General features: G+C 37.5%; 1 protein-coding gene across 1 annotated transcript; it reads right to left on the bottom strand.

Annotated features, from left to right (window-relative positions):
- Window positions 1-23,343: 23,343 nt before the first annotated feature.
- LOC121465239 (keratin-associated protein 13-1-like) lies at window positions 23,344-23,874 on the bottom strand. Its single transcript, XM_041678427.1, has one exon. The coding sequence runs from the start codon at window positions 23,860-23,862 to the stop codon at window positions 23,344-23,346; it is 519 nt and encodes a 172-aa protein (XP_041534361.1). The 5' UTR covers window positions 23,863-23,874.
- Between the last annotated feature and the right edge of the window lie 801 nt (window positions 23,875-24,675).

The raw sequence follows: 24,675 nt of genomic DNA, 5'->3' as shown, positions 1-24,675 counted from the left end.
ACCTTAGAGAGTGATTTGCTTCACTCCCTGCTGATCTTTTTGTGTTCATCCTTCTAGGCAGACAAAGCAGCATAAAATTTCCTTTCTCATTAAATGCTTAAAACTATCCTTACCACTCTAAGAACTAGTGACATAAAGAACAAATCTGAAACTCAAAGTGTCTTTCTCCCTACCTGTAATTATATCCAACTTCTGCTTTTAAACATGTTTTAGACTGAGAAGCGAAAGTTATTTGTTTATATGATTTGATCATCTTGCTTTGTTTTTCATAGACACGCTTTCCTCATCTCCTGCAGATTTCTTTTTTCTTCCACTGGAGTGTTCTGTGTGATGAGAGCTTATAGGTTTTTAACTAAATGTGTTACAACTTGTTTTCTTTTCCATGTTTTTTTTTTAATTTTTGAGATTATAATATAATTACATTATTTCTTCCTTTGTTTTCTTACCTCAAAACTCTGCATATACCCTCCCCTTTTCAGATTCATGGCCTATTGTTCATTAGTTGTTGTTGCATGAGTAAATGTCTATGTACATACAAATATATTTCTTAATATCACCACCTAAGTTTTATAATGTTACATGTATGTAGGCTTCCAGGAGTGACCATTTGACATGGGATAACTAGTTCATGTACTGACTGCCTAAAAATGGGATGACAAAAGGACAACACTGTTAGATATAACAAAGTGGACCAGAGATAGACCATCAGACCTCAAACATGCACCAAGGAATATAGGTACTTAAAAATACTTTTTTTCCTGATACTCTTTGTCATTTCTGTTCTTCCAACTCACAGTCACACTCCTCATGCTCGACCCCATATGCATCCTTATTAGGCCTTCCCTACAAGGAAGGCTTCATGAGGCAAGGGTTCTGAGGAGGGATTGTGATAGAAGAGGTGAAAGCCCTGTGTTCTTAAGCAGTTATGGTCAAGGTACAGGATCGTTGATATTATCTTGTTTCGAGTTCTGTGTGGTACAAAGATGGCATTACCTCTATCATCACTCCCGAGGACCAGTCTGATCAGTTGGAAGATGCTTATTTATGTTTCGAGATTCAGTCTCACTTTCAGAGCCAGACTCACATCGGGCATGTTCTATCCTGTAAGGATTTGTTCTTATATGAGTATAAAAAGACTGATGTTTAGACTGACCTTGTCTTCAGCAAAAGTAAAGGAGAGACCCAGAGTGAAGGCAGAGATACCCAGTTTGCATTCTTCTTTTAGAAGCATTTTGTGTTCAGGTGAGGAGCCAATGCTTTTTAGTTTCTGAGTGTCAGTACCAGCGGTCTGTTTGAATTTGTTTGTACACAATTACACGTATACACCATATGTGCAAATAAATGTTTATAGACACATTTAGACAAACATACCATATGAATTTGTTTATATACATACATATACACTATACACACAAATACCATGCACACATACGCATACAAACATGCACACACACAGACATGTGCACTCTCACACGTCCACATTCTTGCAATGGATGAAATAAAAAGGGCACCTCTTGAAATCCACCCTTCATGTTGGTTAGATCTCATTGTGAGAAGATGATGTCCATGTAAACAATGCAGTTGGCAGAAATTCAGCAAAGTCAGTAACAGTGTCCAGTCTTGACCTTTGATCCCAAATTGGCGCCTATTAGGAATCAGCTGATATTTTTAATCACAAAGAAAAGTGTGCATAACAAAATCAGTTTTAAATGTTTAAGATATTCTTTCTTAAGAAAACATTTTATCAGATTTAATTGCACATGTCCAAATGTATGTAAGAATGTGCACACATCTCAGTAGACATATGGAGATCAGAGGACAATATGTCAAAATCAGTTTTCTCTTTCTACCATGTAAGTCCCAGACACTGAGTTCAGGTCTTCAGGCTTGCTTAGAAGATATCCTTTCCTGCTATGCCATTTTTACCAAATGTAATCTTTAATGTAGTAGTAAGATGTTTTCATAATTGTATTATCCCAAGTTAATCCCAAGTAGTAATAGAGTTTTGGACCACTAAGTAAGCTAGGATATTGCTGTGGATGGATGCTTAAAGGAAATCCCACACTAGCTCAGAATTGAGAAATAGATGGTTATTTCTTTAGGGGTAAACTGACAAATCAGAATCCTCTGTTTGAACAGAGAATGGAAACCAAATCCAGCAACTGAAAAGAGAGCAGACGCATGCTCCACATTGGCTTATATAGTATAAGAGGTCACACCCCAATATGTGGGTAACCACTGGCTGTAAGACTTCCTACAGCAAAATGGCTGTCAAGGTAGGAATTAGGGTAGTTTCTTTGAAGCTTTGGAATAATTTTTAAGGTTCTGGTCTGTGAGAATTTGTTGCTAATGTTCCAGTACACAAAAACAACTGAGTAGATAATTAGATAATTAGAAAGAAGTGGTCAGTTGATTTGACTAAAAGCCCATAAATAATCTCAGAGTCCCGTGGCCCCTGCATTATGGCTTATTTCTACCATGCTGCTAATGCAAAGCACTTCTGTGCTTGCCGGACACTTCCTTTATATCCAGCTCTCAAGCATAGCCAGCTCGACATTGTGACATTTGAGTGTTCTCTCTTCTGATTTTTGTGGAGGCTTAAAAGGGTAGCTATCTTACTGAGCTCTCTAGCAATGTCACACAGCTGCTTTAAGGTCTGTGACTTTATAATTCCTCAAACTTCAAACTTAATAAAAAAAAAACCTACCAGCTGCTTCAGTTTTCAAATATCAAACATTTCCACCACTGCTCCTAAAACAATGAATAGTATTCTGAAAATAGGTAAAGTCATATTGTCAAAGAAATTGAAATTTGGCAGATGGATTTTGCTGAGGAAATATAACAGATTCTGGAGCTCTTAAACACTGAATATCACTTCTTTATTAAGTAAACTAGAAAGCATACACCTAAAAAGTCAAAACATTTGATTTATCATGAATGTGTCTGGGCATATATATGTGCCCTCAACTAGAAGAAATTCGCATATTATATTAGTTTCTTTAATGAATTAAGGGATTTTGCCAAACATTTTGCATGGCTTCATGATGCCTTTTGATAAAAAGGTATTGGTCTGAAAGTCCTCTCATGGATTCCATTATACGTTCATTATACGTGTATGACACAGTTGAAGGTCATGGCATGAAGTAACTACTCATCATATGGGAAGTCACATCACTCCACAAGCAAGCCATGTAATGAAAGAAAAATATAGTCGTTGGTTCTCTATTCTGGTTCTTTATTCTATACAAACTTCAAGGCAAATTCTGTTTTCTCTTCACTTCCTACTTCCATAAATACTTCCACCAATCATCTCACTTTAGACTATGTTTCTAAGTGGAATTTTTAGGTTTCTCCTTATATGATCTGTTAAAAATGTCAAATCTTACTCATTTTTATTATGAACATGTATTTTCAAAATCTCACTTCCTTGCTTATGATGGCTTTTGAAATGATGTTTGTACTCTGCTCACAACCATATTCCAGACAAATCTTCCTCTGTGATGTGAGATTTCCCTCTGTATTCTATGATTACCATTAAGGAATAAAGAAACTTCTTTGGGCCTTTACATATATATATACTGTTCATTAAGGTATTGTGACTGTGTTAGGTTAATAGATAATCATCTAAAATAGTCAAACTTGTAGTCATGTTAGTTAGATTTTTTAGATGTACAGAGATGTATTTCAGATGGATAGGGATTCTTCAAACTGTTCAAAGATAGACTATGGCATTTAAAATGCTTAAGAATTTAGGACTTTTCATGAAAGTGCGACACATCTGCTCCTTGTAGCACCAATCAACTTCAAGAGGAAAATGGGAATGGAAGAGGCTCCTTATGCGGTTGTTTAGCCATTTGCGAAAGAAACTGCTCATCCCTGGATTGCTGGATGGTATGCTACATGCAGGACCCACAGAGAAATGACTGCTGAACTTGTATAAATGTGAGACAGTCCTTCAGTGTTTCTGCTTCATGAAAGAGTCTACTAGACATTCTGCAGGACAGAAAAAAAAATGACTGACAAACTGCCAGTATAGGCTGAACTGTCTTTGAAATTTCCTGCCTTATGAAAAAGTCTGCTGGGCGCTATGGGCCTGTAGGCTGAAGATGGATGCCTCAATGGTACAGAAAAACTTGGGTGACTGTCCAGGCAATGAGAAGTCTCAGTCAAGTCTAGAGTTTTGAAAGTTGCTTACAACGAACTGACTGTTTACTTAAGTAATATTGTATTCTTCTGGAGCCTTAATGGAGCTGAAGAATTTATAGTTATAGTTTTCTTTAGTTATAATAAAAGATAGTAAATATAAATATTGTAATTGTAATTCTTGCTTGATACCTGTTTTGTTGTATGTAATTTTGTTATGTTCAAGTTAAAACCTTCCTTTTTAATTAAACAGAAAAGGGGAGGTGATGTGGGATTTTCCTCTGTATGCTGTGAATACCATTAATGAATAAAGAAACTGCTTTAGACCTATAACAGAGCTAGGAAGGGAAACCTACATGGAATGTTGGGAGAAAAGGGGAGAAGTTAGAGAGAAGCCATTTAGCCCTGCCAGACACAGATGCCAGAACTTAACCTGGTAAACCACTGCCATGTGGCAATACAGAGATTAATAAAAATGCACTAAATTAAGATGTAAGAGTTAGCAAATAAGAAGCCATAGCTAATGGGCCAAGCAGTAATTTAATTAATACAGTTTCTATGTGATTATTTTCTGATCTATACTGCCTGGCAGCCGAGAAACAAGTGGTCTCCTCCCTCCAACACCTCTGTTGCTAATCTTTCCCTTTCCAGTGTCTTCATTCTCATTAGGTTTAATTCCCCACTCAGCCCTATAAACATTATCAACCTTTTTCTGTGCTGAAGCTTGAATAGTTTAAAGAAGGACACTAAAAATCAATCCTACACTAGCTCAGAATTGAGTATAATAAAGGGTTATTTATTGAGGGGTGGACTCACAGATCACAGTCCTCTTCAAGAATGGGGGAACAGTAACCTAATCATGACGCGGAAATGCCCAAACACACACTTTACATCAGCATATATAGTATAAGAGGTAGCACCCAAGTGGGCGGGTAAATTAAAGGCTACTAGCTATAGAAACTCCTACAACAGTAGTGTATCTTTCTTTTTTATTTTATTTAACTTTTATTGCTTTATAAATAATACCATTCAAAATTTCCACTTCTTCCCCTCCTCTCATTTCCCTCCCATTCCCCCACTCACTCTCCCCTCTCTCCCTCCAGTGCTAAGAGAGGGCAGGGTTCCCTGCCCTGTGGAAACTCCAAGGACCCCCCATCCATCCAGGCTTAGGAAGGTATGCATCCAAGTAGACTAGGATCCCAAAAAGCCAGTACATGCAGTAGAGACAAATCCTAGTGTCATTATCATTGGCTTCTCAGTCAGCCCCAATTGTTAGCCACATTCAGAGGTCCCAGTTTGATCCCATGCTAATTCAGTCCCAGTCCAGCTGGATTTGGTGAGCTCCCATTAGATCAGGCATACTGCTCAGTGGGTGGACCAACCCCTCACAGTCCTGACTTCCTTGTTCATATTCTCCCTCCTTCTGCTCTTCAACTGGACTTTTCTTCACAATTGTATAATCATTTTCTTCTAACTCAGATTCTCCGGCATTAGGAAACCAACATTTGAAGACTCCCTTTATATTCTCATTAATAACCACTATATTTCTATACATTTAACATTCTTTTGACATTGCCCTGGTTATTTAGTCATGGCTTTGAGCTGCCAAATACAATGATCATTTTGTATATGGTGGCAAGTGACCTTTTAACCACATCCATGGTTGTGGGTGGGTCCTTAATCTTGTGAAGGTGAGTTCTTAACGCTGCAGCATGCTTATGTGTGATCTACTTCTAAATCCTGGTTGTATCTAATTTTCATTAATTCTTTCTTGGTTTTAATAAGGTTTCTTTTAAAATCTTCCTGAAGATTTGAATTGTTTAGACATAATTTTTTTATAAAGAAGATATATGCTATCACTTTCATCTAGGATATCCTTTGTTGAAGACTTTATCTCCAGATGCTAGCACTATTGGAATGTGGTAAAAATTTCTGGGAGTAAGGCCTAGTCAAAAAAGTCAGACACTCATGCTGTGCCTTTGAGAAGTATGTTGAGATTGCTCTCTGAAATCATTAAGCCTTTCCTTACTTCATATTCACCACACACAATGATAAAATGGCTTCCTCTCTTATAAGTTCTTATTCTTACACTTTACATCCTAGCATTTTAAAATATATTATTTTCTGTATTCTAACCTAAAACAAGGCTAGTCAACAAGTGAAGTAGGGAGGTCACTTGCTTCTTCCCAGCTGCCCAGAACTGAAATAATTGCACAGAAACTGTATTAATTAAATTACTGCTTAGCCTATTAGCTTTAGCTTCTTATTGGCTAGTTCTTCCATCTTGAATTAACCCATTTCTATTATTTTATACTTTACCATGAGGCTTGTGGTTTACTGGCAAGATTCCAGCATGTCTGTCCACAGCAATGGTTATATGGCTTCTCCTGACTCCACCTTCTTTCTCCCAGCATTCAATTTAGTTTTCCCCGCCTAGCTCTACTCTGCCCTATCACAGGCCAAGGCAGATTATTTATTCATTAACCAATAAAAGCAACACATATACAGAAAGACTTCCCACACCAAAAAAAGAAGTCCATAAGTTTTCTAGCTAGCAAGTAATGTGTATTAACAAGTAAAAGAATACATTTTCCTTTATGCATGGATTAGTATGAATAATAATGCAACTGCATGTTTGATAACGTCATTGAACCACTCTGATCTAAGGACTACTCTGTGAGAGCACATACTTGAGTTACAGTCAATAAGATGAGAGTGCTGGTTATATAATGACTCTGTTCTCCCTTCTTCAATACTGAGTCCTCAGTTTAAGACAAGTCAAAGTTAATAGATGTTGCTCAAGAACTATGTGATGTAATTTAGAAAATTCATGGATTTATAATGAAGCCATATTATCTTTTTTCTCGATTTTCGCAAAACAACTTGTTGGATGTTTTACAATAGCATAGTCAGCAGCCTCTCAGCTGTTCTTGTCTCAGAATCACCTTACCCCAAACTGCTTCTGCTACTTAGTTTTCTAGTACATTTTGTCACCTTATGCCATCTGTGCAATTCTGCACATCTGGAGGATATCCACAGAAGGTAGTGTCATTGACTCAAAACCCTAAGCCAGGAGAACTGTAGGCTGTTTATACCACTAAGGCATATTGAGAATAACTGTTTTCTTGGCAGCATTCTTATATGGTTCTTTTTTTTTTCTCTTATATGGTTCTAATTCAGGTATTTCGCTTCTATAATTTCTGATACCTTCAATGTACTGTTATTTACTTTATGTGTCATTTATTTTACCCATCACAACACTTTTTCCTTTGTATTTCTCATTGATTTATAACATTTCCATTGTTTCTTTGAAGCATTAATGTAATTTCTTAATTATCGTATGCATCTTAGGCAAAGTTTTCCAGAAACAAAATCAATAGCATATATATCTATATTATATATGTATCATATAACTCATATATTGCACATACAGTATATATACATATGCAATAATATATGTATATTTTATGTGTTATAAACATATGTGTGTCATACATAATATTTAACACATTACATTAAAATATATTTTATATTATAGGATATATCATATATAGCATATATTTTATGTTATAAATACAAAAAGATAATATACTTTGAATATGCTCATGATTAATGGACTTTATTGTCTTTACTTATACAATGTGCATGGAGTGGTTCAACAATGGCCAGCTGCACTATGCAGAGGCAGAGGACCAGTAACTTTTCAGTTCAATGAGTTCACTGTGTCAGTAGCCACATCTTGTGCTAAAAGCCTGGGAGTTCCCTCAATAGTCAGTGGTATAAGTGCACATTCAAAAGCATATGAGACTGGAGCATGATGTCAGGGAAGATTTCAGCAGCCAGTGGTTAGCACACTCTTTCAGAACTAGGAAGTAAAATAAGTGTGGACACTTTGCTCTCTCCTAGATGACCTTATATCTGTGATGTCATTGGAAGAGTCCACCTCCATGGATTGTAGGATGTCTTCAGGCATTTCTGTTAGGAAATGTTCTCAGGAATAACTAGAAGTGCATATGCTACTTAATCTGATCAAATTGATTATTATGTCCATCTTATGCTCTGACCTCCAACTTCTGACTCTACTCTGGTCTTAGTCAGGGTTACTACTGTTGTAATGAATCACCATGAACAATGCAAATTGGAGAGGAAAGGCTTTATTTCACTTACAATTCCGTATCACTGTTTATCATTGAAGGAAGTCAGGACAGGAACTTAAACAGGGCAGGAATCTGGAGGCAGGGGTTGATGTATAAGTCACAGAGGAATGCTGCTTCATGGTTTGCTCCTCATGGCTTTCCTAGCTTACCTTTTAGTGAAATCTAGAACCACTATCCTAGAGATTGCATTACCCACAATGGTGTGAGCCTTCTCCAATAAATCACTAATTAAGAAAATTCCTGATAAACTTGTCTACACCTTGCTCTTATGGAAGCATTTTCTAAATTCAGGTTCCCTCCTCTCTGATGACTCTAGCTTGGGTCAAGTTGACAAAAGACTAACCAGCACAAAACGTGAATTTAATATCAAATGACTTCTTATTACTTTAATTCAGTCAATACTGAGGGCAAATAAGGACTAAATCAAGTCAAGAGTTTCAAAGTCATCATTAATAAAGTATAAGAAAAAAAGATGTCAGAAACAGAAAGTCCCATGCCAGACTACGGTGGTACTTGAAGCCATAGGGGGGAAATGAAATTTCTTCTGAGATAAAACAAAAAAGAAATAAAGAATAACAACAACCTCTTTAAAACTTCCAAAAATAACCCTAAAAACTAAATGTATTTTTAAAAAATTATGGTAATAAAATATTTCATTACATATTATCTTTAAGCAGAAACTACATGACTCAGTCTAGAAAAATTAGAATATTTTTATTTTCCTATTATTAGTGCAAATATTATTTTGTACCAAAAATTGATTGAGACTTTTGTTCATAGTTGTTATCTTAAATATCTCTTGCATTTTTAAATAACATATAGTTTATATATTATTCAATCTTTCTAAACTCCGAAAATCCCTAAATTATAAAACACATCTAGCTTCATCATTTTCAATAAGGGATCCTAAATATGTAGCAATGAAGACACATTTACAGATATTAATATGGAGATCACTAGCTCAAATTTACAACACAGAAGAACTTGGCCCTGATAGAAGTATGGAAAGTAAATTAGAATGCCACATAGGAGCAAGCACGAGTCCTAGGTACAAACCCAATCACTGTGATCTGGTAAACTGTTTTATTGATCACAGTGTTCTGCTGTCTCCTGTGATATTATTATTATTAAAATCAGAAATATAAGCACAGGTGTACTCAGATAGGATATTGAGGAGGGTCTTTGAGAAAGTCTTAAACTTCAGAAAGTCACACAGGACAGAAAGGCCATGAAAGGTTGAAAACAGAGAGTCAACAGGTAAAGGTAACTTAAAACTGTGTTAAAATTACAAGAAAGTGTAGTAATAGGAGTGGTGGGCATGTCTGACCTGGCAGCTTGCTTCATGGCGTCTGGCCCAGAGAGGGAAAGCATAGCGTCTCTGCTCCAGAGAGCAGAGCTGTCTAGTCTGCCCGGGAGAGGGGAGCATGGGTCTCTGCTCCAGCATGGCGTCTCTGAGCTCACTTCCTCTTCCTCCCAGCATTCTGTTCTGTTTACTCCACCCACCTATGTTCTAATCTATCAGGGCAAGCAGTTTCTTTATTTAATTAACCATTGACCTTCCTCCATCAAGAAAGCAGCCAGGCAGAGATGGCATGTGCCTTTAATCCCAGCACTCAGAAGGCAGAGTCAGACAGATCTGAGTTCGAGGCCAGCCTGGTCAACAAGGTAAGTTCCAGGACAACCAGAGCTTCACAAAAACCCTGGCTAAAACAAACAAATAGAAAAAAATACAAATAAACTGTCAAAAATATTCAGTGTCAGGTGGAGGCCATGTATGCTGTCCCATTTAGACTGAAACAACTGATTAACCACTATTATCAGAACGACTCCCAACACATTTGTTTCTCTTCATCTAGCATGACTAAGTAGAGAGGGGTATTATCATTTATAGTGAATACGTGGAGGGACTGAGAAACACCTGTATCATTGAGTAAGGCATCTCCCAATTTGTCTCTTCAAACTGAGAAATATACTAAGACTGTAAGTTAAAGGGTGTCATTGTCCATTAAATTTAATCCCTTTATCAATTCTGAAAAATTCTTAAGCCAACATATGAAGCTTAATAAAGTCTTGGATCCTTAGCATCCTCTGAACTATTTTAAAATCTAGTAATGGTTTCTATAGGGAATAGTAACTCTGTGTTTAGAAGGTATATTAGGTTGTACATTTTTTCCTGATTCTGCAAATATTCTGCCCTAAATGTGATTTATAGATTTCTTTTATACATTAAAAAATACAAATACAAAACAAAAACCAAATAGCAATTTGTCATACTCAAAAGTGCAACCCCTAAGTTAATAACTAAGATGTCAAGGGAAACTGTTTATGTTCAAAGTACGTAAAAGGTTAGTTTGTTAAACAGAAAAAAAAATCATGCCATATTGTAGAAAATCCAAGAGGATAGACTCTCCTGTTTGCATGATGGAGGCAATGGGCAGATTATTCCAAACTAGAATTAGGGTTTGACCTGGGTAATTTGACAGGCTGTCAAGAGGGTTTCATGGTAAGATGGTAGGGCTGTAACCCATGTTTGGAAACCATTAGATATGCAGTGTAGGGATACGTATATATTGAAATTAAACTGTAGGACCCTTTTTCTGAGGAATAAGAGCTTCATTACTGGTTACTGATGGTCCTAGAATGATATGTCTGCCAGTCATTAGCCAGGAACCGATTTTTGTGGAGCCCAGAAAAACTGGGATGATCAGGGTTGATAATGAAGCCGAGATGAAAATAGATAAAAGATGAGACTGAGTCATCCAGGAGCTTTGTAGGGGAACAGTAAGCAAGGTGTCCAATACAGCTCCTCTAATGTACAACCACGATGTGCCAAAGAAACCCAGAGACTGGATGCTGACTTAGAAGTGGATGGGCTTTCATGCTGGGGCTGTGATTTCCTCGACAGCCTGCTTTGGTGCCTTCGTGCATGACAACTTGCAAACAAGCCTGTCTTTTGTTTTGTTGTCTGACTTCAACTGAATCAGATACCTAGTATTTGTACCTAAAAGCTAGCTGACTGTTTTTCGCTTACCTTCCAATGAGTGTTGTGTATTCACAGCATTTGACCTTGGTCCTCAATTGTAGTTTAAACCATGACTTGAAGATTTCATATTAGATGGTAAGATTCAGTTCTTTGTTTTCTTCTTGCTTATAGCACTATACCACACTGGGATTCCTTTCTGTCCTTCCTAACATGTTTTGCCACATTATAAAGCACTTGCTTACACTGATTATCAGCTAAAGCTGTGCATGTTATAAATGGTGCATTAAATATGAAGATATCACCCTAACATCATGATACACCACAGGAATCAATTGAGCTTTATGGAAAAATAATTTCTCTGACCCTCTTCACCAGTTGGCTATGAAATGCCTTGTATAAGTGGACTTAAATTATATCAGCTCAGAAGATGGAAATTCTGGTCCAAATACTTAAAGATGCAATCTGCTATCAAATTTATAGAGTGTGATTTTTTAATGGCTCCTTAGGGGCTGTTTATAAGCAGTAAAGCAAATATCAAATTATTTTCAAGTGCCAGGAATATTATTAAACTAATAAAAAAAAGAGTCTCATCACAACTAGAGACAGAGTCACATTCCAATATGATGTAGGAATGTGCAGTGTGTCTATGGTGAGCTGAGAGGTAACCAGATGCCTTAGTAGGGTTTCTATTGTTGTGAAGAGACACCATGATCATGTTAATTCTTATAAGGAAAACATGTAGTTGATGTGGCTTGCTTAGAGTTTCAGAGGTTCACTCCATTTTCTTCATGGAAGAAGCATGGAGGAAGCATGGTGGTATAGAGGCAGTGACAGTCATCTGACTTCCTGTTGCCTGCAAGATGTAGCACTCTCAACGCCAGAACCACATTACTGAGGGAAGCTTGGGCAAAAGTGACCTCAAAGCCTATCCCTACATTGTGACACTTCCTCCAACAAGGCCACATCTCCTAACAGTGCCACTCCTTTTGGGGGCCATTTTCTTTCAAACCACTACATTGTTTGTTAGTATTAGACAAGTAGACACTAGTTAGAAGCCCAACTTACATAACCCAGAAGGATCATGGATTAAGAGAATATGTTTACAAATGAATGAGTCAATGAGAAGGCTCAGTGGATGAAGGTGTTTCTAATGCAAACCTGAAGCCCATGTGAAAGTGAAATGAGAGAAAATACTCCACAGACATGTCTCCTTACCTCCTCATGTTTACCATGGTGGCTATGCACCTGAATGTGCTTTCTCTCTCTCTCTCTCTCTCTCTCTCTCTCTCTCTCTCTCTCTCTCTCTCTCTCACACACACACACACACACACAAAACACACACATACACGTCATAAACAACAATATATACATCATGAATGTACACGATAAAAATACTTCAAAGAGTGATTAAAAAAACACTAAGGAACCTGGTACAGTGGCTCTCAGAGGGTCAAGGTACTTGCTGTCAAGTATAATTAATAACTTGAGTTCAATTTGTGAGACCCACATGGCTGTAAGTGAGGACTGACTTAATCATAAAGTGCATGTGTACACACATGTACATTCATGTATACATACATACAACATAAATAAATATAGTAGAATACATCAAGGAGATGCCTGTTTAGGCAATACTCAGGACAACTTGGTAATATTAGGTAATATTCAGGATACATAAAATAGGAAGATTAAAACATGTATTTACATATTTGTGACATTTGTAAGGGAATGATGTATACTCTTTTATATATTTAAAGTGCTTGGGTATTTTGAAATAATATCTAGTCATATAACACATAAAATAATTTATTTTATGGCTCATCCAGAAGATCAGGTCATGGCATTCATGACCACTCAGCTTTAGCCCCAAGTTATATACATTTATTTTCTACCAGTTGTTAACATTTAAAAGAGCTTCTTTATTCAAGAAATTTTCCTAGTTGCTTCATGTATTATTTTTCTCCAGGTCATCCTGTGATATGACTATTATCATTACCTCTATTTTACATCCCTAGAAATTGGATTTTTGTTATGTTCCATACTTTGCAGAAGACAAATGCCATAATGCTAGAGTTGGGAATGTCAAAATATGTTTCTTTTTGAACTTACATGCTTGGATGATTTTAATATGCTCTCTGCCAGGGCAGACAGACTAATATGTAAGTAAAATGCAAATAATTCTTATTTATATGCTTAAATCTTTAAACGAATAAAGTACAGCGTTCTAAAGCAAAATATCTCAAATGTTCCGATAGGTAGAGATGCTGAATTAGAGATCCTGAGTATGGCATTCTGAAGGCCAAACATTCTGCCCCCTGGAGGACAACATAGGAACCCAGACATCACTTACTAGTGACTTAATAGACCAGGACCCCACACTCATCTATTTTTTCAACGGTGCGGTTCATCCAGACTGTACTTCCCCTGAGAACATCTGAGTGCTCCTAGCATTCGAGGAGAAGGAATTAATTTCAGACTTCTATTATGTACCCTTAAGAACCTCCATCTATGTGGACACACTGGGCCTTCTCACAGGTAGAATTTCATTGGACAATATGAATACTACATGGTTTTACCAGCTTCAGGTCAATGTATTTTCACTGTCTAGCCATCGTAGGGAAACTTTAATATACATCAGAAAAGCAGTCTAATGTGATGAATATTTATTTGGAGTTCATAAAATTATGACTAATTAAAAGTGTGGCTCTTGGTAGTTAATCTATATTCCATTGGGGGGCTCTACACCCAAGAAATTGTGTGTTGCACAAACTGGAGTTGGTGGGTTGTGAGGGAGAGGGTGGGGGACAGAGAGAAAGTTGAGGAATATAGGAAAGTCAGGAGGTCAGTTTAGGGAAAATATGGTCATAATATATTGTATTAAATTCTCAAATAATTTAAACTATTATGATAAGTTTATTATCAAAACAATCATAAATTGTTGACAAGTGTTTTTTTATATCAGGAACAGGCTCTGTACCCCAGGTAAAGGATGATTTGCTGATAACTTTACTTTGGCTTTTATCCCATGTTGCTGTAATGTACAAGATTCTCTCTTGGTATTATGTTTCAATAAACAAAACACTTCTGAAAACACTTATTTGTTTTTGTTTTACCTGTGGTGTTATGACCAGTGAAAATTCAGAAAAGGCTATAGATCCATTTTATTACAAATAAACTTTTTTTTAAAAAAGATTTATTTTCACCCATACCAAAGAAGGAAGGACTATTCTTGGCTTGAGTTACTGATGTCCTATTGGGATCTCAGCAGTATCACATTCTAACCTGTGCTTGCCTTGCTCATTCAGAGGAGAACAATATATATCAATAATTTGCAAACTTGTGATAATCATGTCAGAGAGATGGAACTTTAAATGGCAAATGTGCATAAGGCATAGCACTGTTAAGAAATTAAATTCGAGAACCACTCCATTGATATTACACAATTCCCATATGTATTAACTATTATTTCAATTTTCAAATAGAAAAATGAGATCACCCGATTTGTTTAAGAGTGTCTGCATTAGAAACTCATAAAACCAGAAAGTGAAACTGTGTCTGTCTGAACATATTCTATGACTCAGTCCAATATGGAAACTGGAAGTCAACTTCTAATATAGTTCTTCCTTACGAACTACCCAATTTGGTTTATGTATTTAGTTTTTTTGTTTTGTTTTTGTTTGGTGGGTGATAAGAGTCTTTAATTGGGGCCTGGTACTCACTAAGTAGGACAGGCTGGTAGACTGGCAAGGCTCAGACATGCTCCTGTATTCATCTTCCCAGAACTAGGATTAAAAGCACACTATATCCCATCCAAGTGATCTCTGGGTCCTGGGTGCTAGGTATCACACTCAGGACGCAAGAAAGCACTTTACTAACTGAGTCGTCTTCTCAGCCCTACCGCTAATACTCTTGAACCACATAGGCAAAACTAACAAATATGTAAAATGCAAATAGCCATTTTAAATGAAGTTTTAATTAATACAATATTTATGGGTTTTGGGGGGGGGGTTTGAGAAAGGGTTTTGCTGTAGCTTTGGAGCCTAATCTGGAACTAGCTCTTCTAGACCAGGCTGGCCTCTAATTCACAGAGATCTACCTGCTTCTGCCTCCTGCGTGCTGTGATTAAAGGCATGCACTATCACCACCTGGCAATATTTATCATTTAAAGCTTGAAGCTTTAGCATTCAAGAAAACATTTAGCATTCAAACAAGAAGGAAATGGGGGCAAAATTATTATAGATATGCCTGGGAAGATGTTCTGTGAGTAAGAAAAGTCCTTGCTTTGAAGCATAACTTCTAATCCCAATATCTATGTAAAAAGTCAGGCAAGGCTGTACAATACTTGTAACACCAGTGCTGTGGGGAGCACAGATAGCTCAACGGCTGTCCAGCTTAGCTGAACTGGAAAGCTTCCTGTTTATTGAGAGATTGTGGTTCAAGATAGAACTGAGAGCAGCAAAGAAAACAACCACTGTACAAAACATCTCTCCCTCCCTCCTTCTCTCTCTCTCTCTCTCTCTCTCTCTCTCTCTCTCACACACACACACACACACACACACAAAGAGAGAGAGAGAGAGAGAGAGAGAGAGAGAGAGAGAGAGGAAGAGAAGAGAGAGAGGCCAGGTCACTTTGGAATCGTGTATATCCTTCTTTCAATAATTTGAAAATGACAATGTTGCTAGTAACATCCATCTCATAACTTCAGTAAAGGAAGGTTTTCTGCACCATCATTCCTGTCCCCTGTGTTGACCATCAATTAAGAAAAGTTTCTACCTTTTTTCCCCAAATAAATTTGCAACTCCCAAGGACTTATTAAATGTGCTCTATTTGTTACAACTCTTTCTAGTGCGCTAATAGACCATAGGAAATCACCCTGAAGTTGTTGAAGTTAAAGCATTTTTTAAATTTGGCTCATAAGTTGGAGAATATGAACAACCAATAACACCTCTTCACCTTACAATATCTATAGAGCATGAAAATGAAGTCCCGGGAATCAATTTTACAGTCCAGACATTAACCCTGGTGGTCATTTGCCCAGCGGGAAGAGTGAGCTGTTAAAAGCACAGAGTCAGCTATTAGTCACTCCATTTTATGACCGCCAGTGTGATAACAGCTTCCCCTTCAACGACATGGCTAGAAATATTCTGCCGAGAAATTACCAAAACAAGAATGTGTGTAAGAGGTAAATTCTTACAGTTCTCTCTCCCTTTGCAGATATTCTTCCCTGAAATAAGAATAACTCATTATTTTATATGAATTTTGATGAAAAATTGTTTTTAACTAAAAATTTCAATATTATCTGGCTCTAAGAAATTGGGGGAACTGTATGTTTCAACTCTTGAGGGAATTATATGTTTCAAGTCTACTGTCTGTGAGCTGCAGAGCAGGCTGCATCTTTATGTGTGTACTCCAGGGTGTTACACATTTTCCTGACCCTTATAATAGGTGCTCAATAAATAATTTTTGAAAAACAAACAAAAACATATTCTTTTATGTCATTTCTCTTGGAAAAAAAATCACAAAGACTGGCCCATACTTTAAAACGTTTTTAAACCAAAGTTTAAAAGAGGAACCTAAATTTGATTGGCTTGGCTAGTCAATTATTAGGTGTTGAGGAATATTAGTTTAAGATGTTATACATTTATTTATGCTGTGGAGTGTTTATTTGGTGATGTAAAGATGTGTTGCATTCTTTTATGATGCATTTATTTAACTCTGTGGAGTCATGTTACTTTCCCTGTCTAAAACAGTTGATTGGTCTAATAAAGAAGTGAATGGTCAATAGCTATGCAGGAGAGGGACAGGAAGGGCTGCCATGGAGAGAGAACAAATAGGAGGAGACACCTAAACAAAGGCAAGTGAGGAGTGAGAAAAGGAGAAGGAGTGGAGGATGCCAGGGGCCAGCCACTGAGCCACACAACCAGCCATGGGTAAGAAGGAGAGAAAGATGTATAGAAAAAAAGAAAGGTAAAAAGACCAGAGGTGCTTGGCTTCCTTGAGCCTCCTTATTCCCCAGGGAAAGGTGAGTGAGCTATCCACCCATTCCCTCAGCCCCATGACACAGGACAATCAGACAGATAGCGAGTCAAGTCAAAGCAGGAACTCAGTTTATTACTGTGAGCATCTGTTTATAAAGGTTAAGCAATGCCCTGTGATGTAAGCATACCTTCAGCCAATGAGAGACAGCCAACCCTCCCTCTGGCTGGAGGGGCCTCTACCTAGTTTTTGCTGTCTCATCCTCACTCAAACGCGAGCCAGGCTTTTCTCTGCACTACAGGCCTCAGAGTCTAGGCCCTGAATTTGAGCCAGGCTTTTTTTTTTTTTTTCTGTCCTATAAGCCTCAACGTACAGGCCCTGTGATAATTTTGGCCCAACACAGAGGTAAAATGTAGTTAAAGATAAATGGGATAATTTATGTTAGAAAAGCTGACTAGAAACAGACCAAGCTAAGGCCAGGCACTCATAAGTAGGAGTAAGTCTCCATGTATTCATTTGGAAGCTGGGTGGTGGGCTCTCCAAAAAGTAAAAAAAAAAAAAAAAGGAAAAACAACAACGACAAAAACATACAAACAAAACAACCAACTGCAATTAGAAATAAAAGTTACATTTTATATAACAACTTAAAATTTATATCTAATACTATTTAATGTATATCGATGTTGGGAAGTAGGGGCTGGAGCAAAAGCAGTTTTACAGTTCCATCAAAACAAAGCAACAATTAAAGGAGAATTGATATCATATGTAACGTGTGGTAAATATGGGGGAAAATAATGAGGTCAGTGTATATTTTGACTCATTACCTCTCAATGCCACCTTGTTGGTTAAAGATGCTGTAACTCAGGGGGAACTATGTCCTCCTGCAATGACAGCAGAACTTACTACCCAGAAATATCCCCTACAAACCCTCGAACATACCTACTTTTTTCTTAACCTACCTTTCTTTAAAATTAATTTTTGTAATTATTACATTATACACTGTCAGGAAGTTGCAAAGTAGTACACTGAATTTTTCTAAACCCAGTACCCAGCTTTTACCATTGCTAACATATTTCCTAAGCACTACAAAATCAAAAGGAGGGCGTTGACTTTGCTACAACACTATTACCTTAAATCCAGCTTGCCATGACTTTTGAGTCTAAACATACATGTCTTTGTGTATGTTCATACATATATTAATGAATATAATTTATTTCATGTGTAGATTCGTGTAGTCACAGTCATGATCTGCCCAGAGAACTGTTCCATTTCTGGTCCACTTGTCAAATGAAAAAATTTAAAAGTAGAGCTATCCAAGTCATTTAAAAAAATTCATAGTGAGTGGCTAAATACCAGGCAATTGTTTCTCATAGTTTTGAAGGCAAAGAATGTCAATATCACAGCCTTAATATAAAGAGAGAAGCTTAGTCCTACCTCAAATGGATATAACATGTTTTGTTGCTATCCATTGGAGGCCTGTACATTTCTGAAGAGAAAGAGAGGAGGAGTGGATGGGGAGGGGGAGCAAAGGGGAGGAAAGAGGAGGAGAGGAGGGAGGGAAAATTGCGGTTGGGATATACAATAAATAAATAAATTTAATTAATAAAAAAATTAGGAAGATAAAAAAGAATGTCAACATCAAGACCAGAGTCAACTGGGTTTTTCTGAGGGACCACGGATGAGTACTTACCTTCATGTTGTCACTTCTTACAATAGAAAAAGAGCTCTAGTCTCCTCTCCTTCTCCTAAGAGCCCTGTGATGGTCTTATGTAAAATCTAAACTGTAGAGCTCATAGATACAGAGAGGAGAGACGTGGGTATCAGGGGACCAGAGAAGGGGTCAGGCAGCCATTGGCCAAGGTGTCTGAACTTGCAACTATAAGGCAAGCACGTTTTCTGACCTAATGCGGAGCGTGGAGCTATAGTTAACACTGCATTGCTCCACTTGAAAGCTGCCAGAAGAATTGGTGGGTGCCCACTACAACAAACAAATAAATACATTTGTGGTGGAAACTGTAAGAAGATGAATTTCTTAACTAGTTTTACTGTGATGACTATTGCATATAGTTTGTGCTTTTGTATTCATAGGGGAAAAATAAAATTCTGGGACAGTGACAGTAACCCAAATTCACATGCAATGATGTCTTCATATAAAATACCATAGTGTGTGCATACATCCCTGACCCAGCCATCTTTATGTATAGCATTATCTTGCAATTGTTACAAGAGCAAAAACAATGTACCTACTACAGAATTTGATTTTTATTATTTTTTTATTTCTGAGGTTATAATATAATTACATCAATTTTCCTTCCCTTTCCTCCCTCCAAACCTTTCATTTCCATGAACCTCTGCTTGCCTTCTTTCAAATATGTGACCTCTTCTTTTCATTATTATTAGATGCATACATTTATACATATATGTATTTAAGTGTAGGTATAGGCATATCATTTATATTTCTAAATACAGCCCAGTGGGTTTGTATAATGTGACTTCTTTGTTTGTTTCAGAGCTAACCATTTGCTCCTGGATGTTCAGTGGGAGTTGTCCTTAACTCTCACCACAGAAAGTTCTCTTTGCAATGGAATTAGTTTTTATACTGTATTATTTTGGAGAATAATGATGGGAAAATCTTGTATATTTATAGGCTATAAGCAATTTTGTCCAAGCATTTTCAGCCCATAATTGAATGCAACTATAAAAATAAAACCTGGGTGATACAAAAAAGGCATATTTTCTGAAATATATATTTAGAATTGTACATTGTATTTTTTAACCATCTACAGCTATTATGTCTCAAAAAAAAAGCTAAATTAAACTCTCCCAAATAGGTTATTTGTTTTTCATGCTTGGTTGAATGAATCTACTTCAAGAAATGTACCAAGTATTTATTTGCCTTCAAATTAAAAGATATTAATTTTTAAAAAAAGCTTAATTTGTCAGAAAGCAGAAGAGTAACTAGATAAGGTATTTTTTATTTCTAAATAGGTGGTTATCTATTTTACCATATGTAATATCTTAGAATAGAATGGAAAGGAAATGCGCATATCTGACAATGACTGACTGAATAGGGAGAATTTAACTTTAGGGTCATGAAAATTTTGTTTGAAATTCACTAATCTGTGCTTCAATTTGACACGTAATCAATACATAGGCAGTGTGCCTGACAACCAATACATAGGCAGCGTGTCTGACAAAACCTGCAAATAATTTTCAGAAGTAAGCAAATTAAGTAGTAAAAGTAGAATCAATAGAGGGAAAATTACCTCTATAAATAGAACGTGTCTGTCACAAAAGAGTGTGCTCATTGCCCTCCTCTGGTGCTGTGGGGATCTGGTGGAACCTTTGAGAACTGTGGCTTGCTGAAAGGGGGTTAATGTTATGTGCCCTGGTCCTGGCTGCTCACCACTCACAGGCCAGTATTCAGGCAGTGAGTTGATTGCTGATTGGAAGGTATTGGATTTAATTATGATCTTCCTTCTTGAAAAAAATTAGGGCAATTGTCTATCTTTAACTCAGGAGTGCAGTAGGCTTCTGGAGGCAGGCAGAGGAGGTAATGAGAGACAATGGCCCGAAAAACAACATCCTGGGTAGGGGCTTCAACATCCATTCTCTTGTTCTAGCAGGAGTCACCCACATGGCTTGGATGTTCTTGAAACAAGTTTCCACAATCTTTTCTTTTTCTGGGATTTTTATTGATTTTATTGAGCTATACATTTTTTCTCTGCTCCCCCCCCCCCCCCCCAGTCACTCCTCTCCCATTCAACCCTCTCCCATGGTCCCCATGCTCCCAATTTACTCAGGAGATTTTGTTTTTCTGCTTCCCATGTAGATTAGAACCTAATTTATTGATTTTTTTCTAAAAGTGAAATCACACAAAAATATATAGGCTTGGTTAGTTAGTGAACAGAATTAATAAATGTGTTGTTATTCTCTGAAAGTCACCAGATGTTCAAATCCAAAGAAATAAAATTTAACAGATAAAATCTGATTTGGTATCTCTTCATAATTCAGAATCTCAGTCAAATCTGAATGGAAATCATCTCAGAAGAAAGGGTAAGTGCAAACAATTCCAAAGTTAGCAGCCACTGTTTTGTATCACTGGGGGTACATGCTTGAAGAGGATTTTGGAAACCCAGCCCCTCATCTCCCTGCACCCTGCAGCCTTGCAGGGGTGCCAGGTGCAGCTCTTAGCTGGTGTGCTTTTGATAGTGAAAGGAGGAATCACAACTTGGCAGACATTTCACAGATTTATCTCTTGTGTGGGAAATCACACCTTGATTGTATCTGGCTGTCCAGATTTCACAGTTCAGTAAAATAAAAAAGGAGCATGGCATTTCCTGCCCATGACACAGGATGTTCTTCCAGGGCTCAGTCATGTGCAGTGGCTGCTTACACCAACTCTTTCCACACCCATGTTTCATACCAAAATCATAGGACAAAACCCATTCTTCTCTCATATATGAAACAATTCTTTAAAGAGAAAACCTTTTGTTTTTTTCAACACCCCACATTTTCCATAAAAGATTGACATACAAAATTAAAAGTCAAAACTTAGGCAAGGAGCTGAGTTCAGAACAAAGTGCTCTTACATCACTTGATGTATTGAGAAAATGGGTGCCAGAGTAAGAGCAGATAACTTAAATGGGGTTGCAAACATTTTTCCTGGGTGAGTGATGGATCCGTTACGTTCCTGTCACCATCATCCAATCAGCCAGTGAAACAATAGCAGTCTAGAGGAGAGAGAACACAGATGTGGAGAGAGAGAGAGAGAGAGAGAGAGAGAGAGAGAGAGAGAGAGAGAGACAGAGAGAGAGACAGAGAGACAGAGAGACAGAGACAGACAGAGAGAGAGACACAGAGAGAGAGACACAGAGAGAGGCAGAGAGAGAGGCAGAGAGAGACAGACAGACAGAGAGAGAGACAGACAGACAGAGAGAGACAGAGAGAGAGATTGATTTACTGAAAGAAGAGTTGAAAAAGATCAGGAAAGCATTGTGCATTAGAGGAAAACTATGCAAACAGGAGCTTCTAGGTACTCAGAGATCAGAGGATACAAAGTATCACCATGTTGTCTGATGCCTGAAATCCTAATCTTCTCGTTGTATTTATAACATCTGAGGCTGGGTATGTGGCTCAGTAGCAGTGTGTTCACCTAGCATGTGCAAAGTTCAGGGTTTAAGTCCCAGAACCAAATGTGGTGTTGCATAATCTGTTATTTTGTCGATTTTCAAGTATCCTTGAATTATGTGCAGAAAGCCCGTCAGTCTTGTCTTTGTCCCTCTATCTCTGTCTCACATGCCCAGGCAAATGCATTTTTCTCCTATATTTAAAGACAAACATAATAATTTCTACTGCCCTACATTCCATGTTTTATCTGATCATGTCAGTATATCATGGTGTTTCTTTCAAAATTGAATGGTTTTTTTGTTGTTGTTTAAGGTTTCGACATCTAGTTCACATCTTCTTGAGGAAGCTCTAACTCAATGTTGTGTAGAACATGTAAGCTAAAAATCAGCTATGATTGTCAGCATAATGTCTCATTGAAAACAGGAGTTGGTTGACTCTCCTGTGGGTGTATTTTCAATGATACTGCTGAAAATTCCAGCAGGCTTTTACCCATCACATGATAGTCAGTGGAATGCTTAGAGAATATATATATATATATATATATATATATATATATATAGTGTGTGTGTATGAGATATGTATATATGTATATATCTCTATATACATATGTCCTATGTAAATGGATTTCCTAGGGAAGATAGTCGGAGAGCACCTAGTCTCAAAGATAGATCACAAATCAAAACTTGAGAGTCAACAAAGAATCAAAAGACGGTATTTGATGCAAGGAAAAAAATGATTTTATTAGGTCAACTATAACTGTACTTCCATAAACAGTCTAAGAATTTATGAATAGGTAATCAACTGTTTCAAAAGACATTTGAATTTATATTTTGGTTATTCATTCATTTCTTAATTCAATAGATCTAGTCTTTCCAGAGAAAAGAAGCAGAGAGAGATTAGTCTTACTAGGAAAGCACTATGTTAACTCAGACCATTCACTTATAATCAGGAAGTTCAGCAACTTGATCTGTAGATAGCTGATCCACAGATGGGCCTGTGACAAGAAGACTGGAAGTTTCTGGAAATCACATAGGTTGGGTGGCAGAATCTAGATCCATAGCCAGAGCAAGGGTAACCACGGACTCCATAACTCACAGGTCTGAAGCCACAGCCTGAAGTGTAGAAGCTCCTTGACCCGTAGCCCAGGGAATGGCAACTGCTGGACCCAAAACCCAGAGAGCCAGCATATGTGGTCCTACAGGGGCGGCAGAAGCTGGAGACCCTTGGGCGATAGCAAGGCCGCTGGCAGGAGGTGTGCACCACACGGGAAGTCTGGCATCTGATGGGCTGGAAGCAGTTCTGACGACAGCCGCTGTGGAGAGAGGAGCCCAGATGGAAGATCCTGGGAGGGCAGAAGTTAGAGCTGTTGATCAGGTGGCGGGAGTAGGAAGAGCCACAGGAAGAGTAGGGGTAGTGTAGTTGACCCCCGTAGGATCTAGAGGAGAAGCTTCCGGAACAGCAGCTGTAGGTCATTTTGACAGATGTGAGATCAGTTAGGTGTCAGTGAGACAATGCTGTGCGTTTGAATGTCACGGTCTGAACTTCAAGTTATATATCCTCACGTTGGGTGTGCCCACATGCCATTGGCTCCATTCACCTCACTCACCTTTCCCATGAAAATATTTCCCTGGGTTATTAAGTTTAATTTATAACACATTCATATATTAATTGCACTTTAATCACTTGTGGCATATAGTAAGAAAATGCTCATCGTTTCTTTGCCCTGGAATTTGCTGTGGTTTGATTTTCAGTGTTATACTTTATTACATTCCCAAGTATCTTCCTGTAAGCACTCAAGAATTTACTGAGACTCTGGCCCAATAGAAGAATTACATGAACTCTTTCTTCATTTTATTGAGACACTAAAAGTACTCAGAGGCTATTACTCAAAATCAGTTGTCCCTTTGATTTACCACAAGCACATGTAATGGAATTCCTCAAATCCTGTATTTTGTTTGATTTATTCGTGTGTTTTAATGAGCCATTAGCTGAGCCCCCTCTGCCTTGTTGAGCGGGCAATTAAGAATGTCAGCTGTAGAATTTCTATCAGTGATTTTCCTCAGCGCAGCGCTTTCTTATACCATGTTCACTTCAAAAACAATAAACACCACAATTTGGGTGGGACTTAAAAAGAAATGTCTTCATAGATTTTCTGATGAGCCTGCTTGGTAGCTGACGACTGTAATATTTATCATGTGTGCATGTGGAAATCTCTTTTGTTTCATTATTTTGGTAGAAGGGGACATTCTTAAATGGTATCATTTATGTATACTTAAAATGCAGTTT

The sequence above is a fragment of the Microtus oregoni genome, unplaced genomic scaffold (assembly GCF_018167655.1).
Source record: "Microtus oregoni isolate MIOR12 unplaced genomic scaffold, Mior012 000030F_ref0000283, whole genome shotgun sequence".
In the NCBI taxonomy this organism is placed as follows: domain Eukaryota; kingdom Metazoa; phylum Chordata; class Mammalia; order Rodentia; family Cricetidae; genus Microtus; species Microtus oregoni.
This window is presented reverse-complemented; position numbering and strand designations above follow the sequence as displayed.

Bases quoted from the DNA above. Each gene is read 5' to 3' on its own strand.
- LOC121465239 (XM_041678427.1), bottom strand. From the start codon at position 23,862: ATGACCTACAGCTGCTGTTCCGGAAGCTTCTCCTCTAGATCCTACGGG.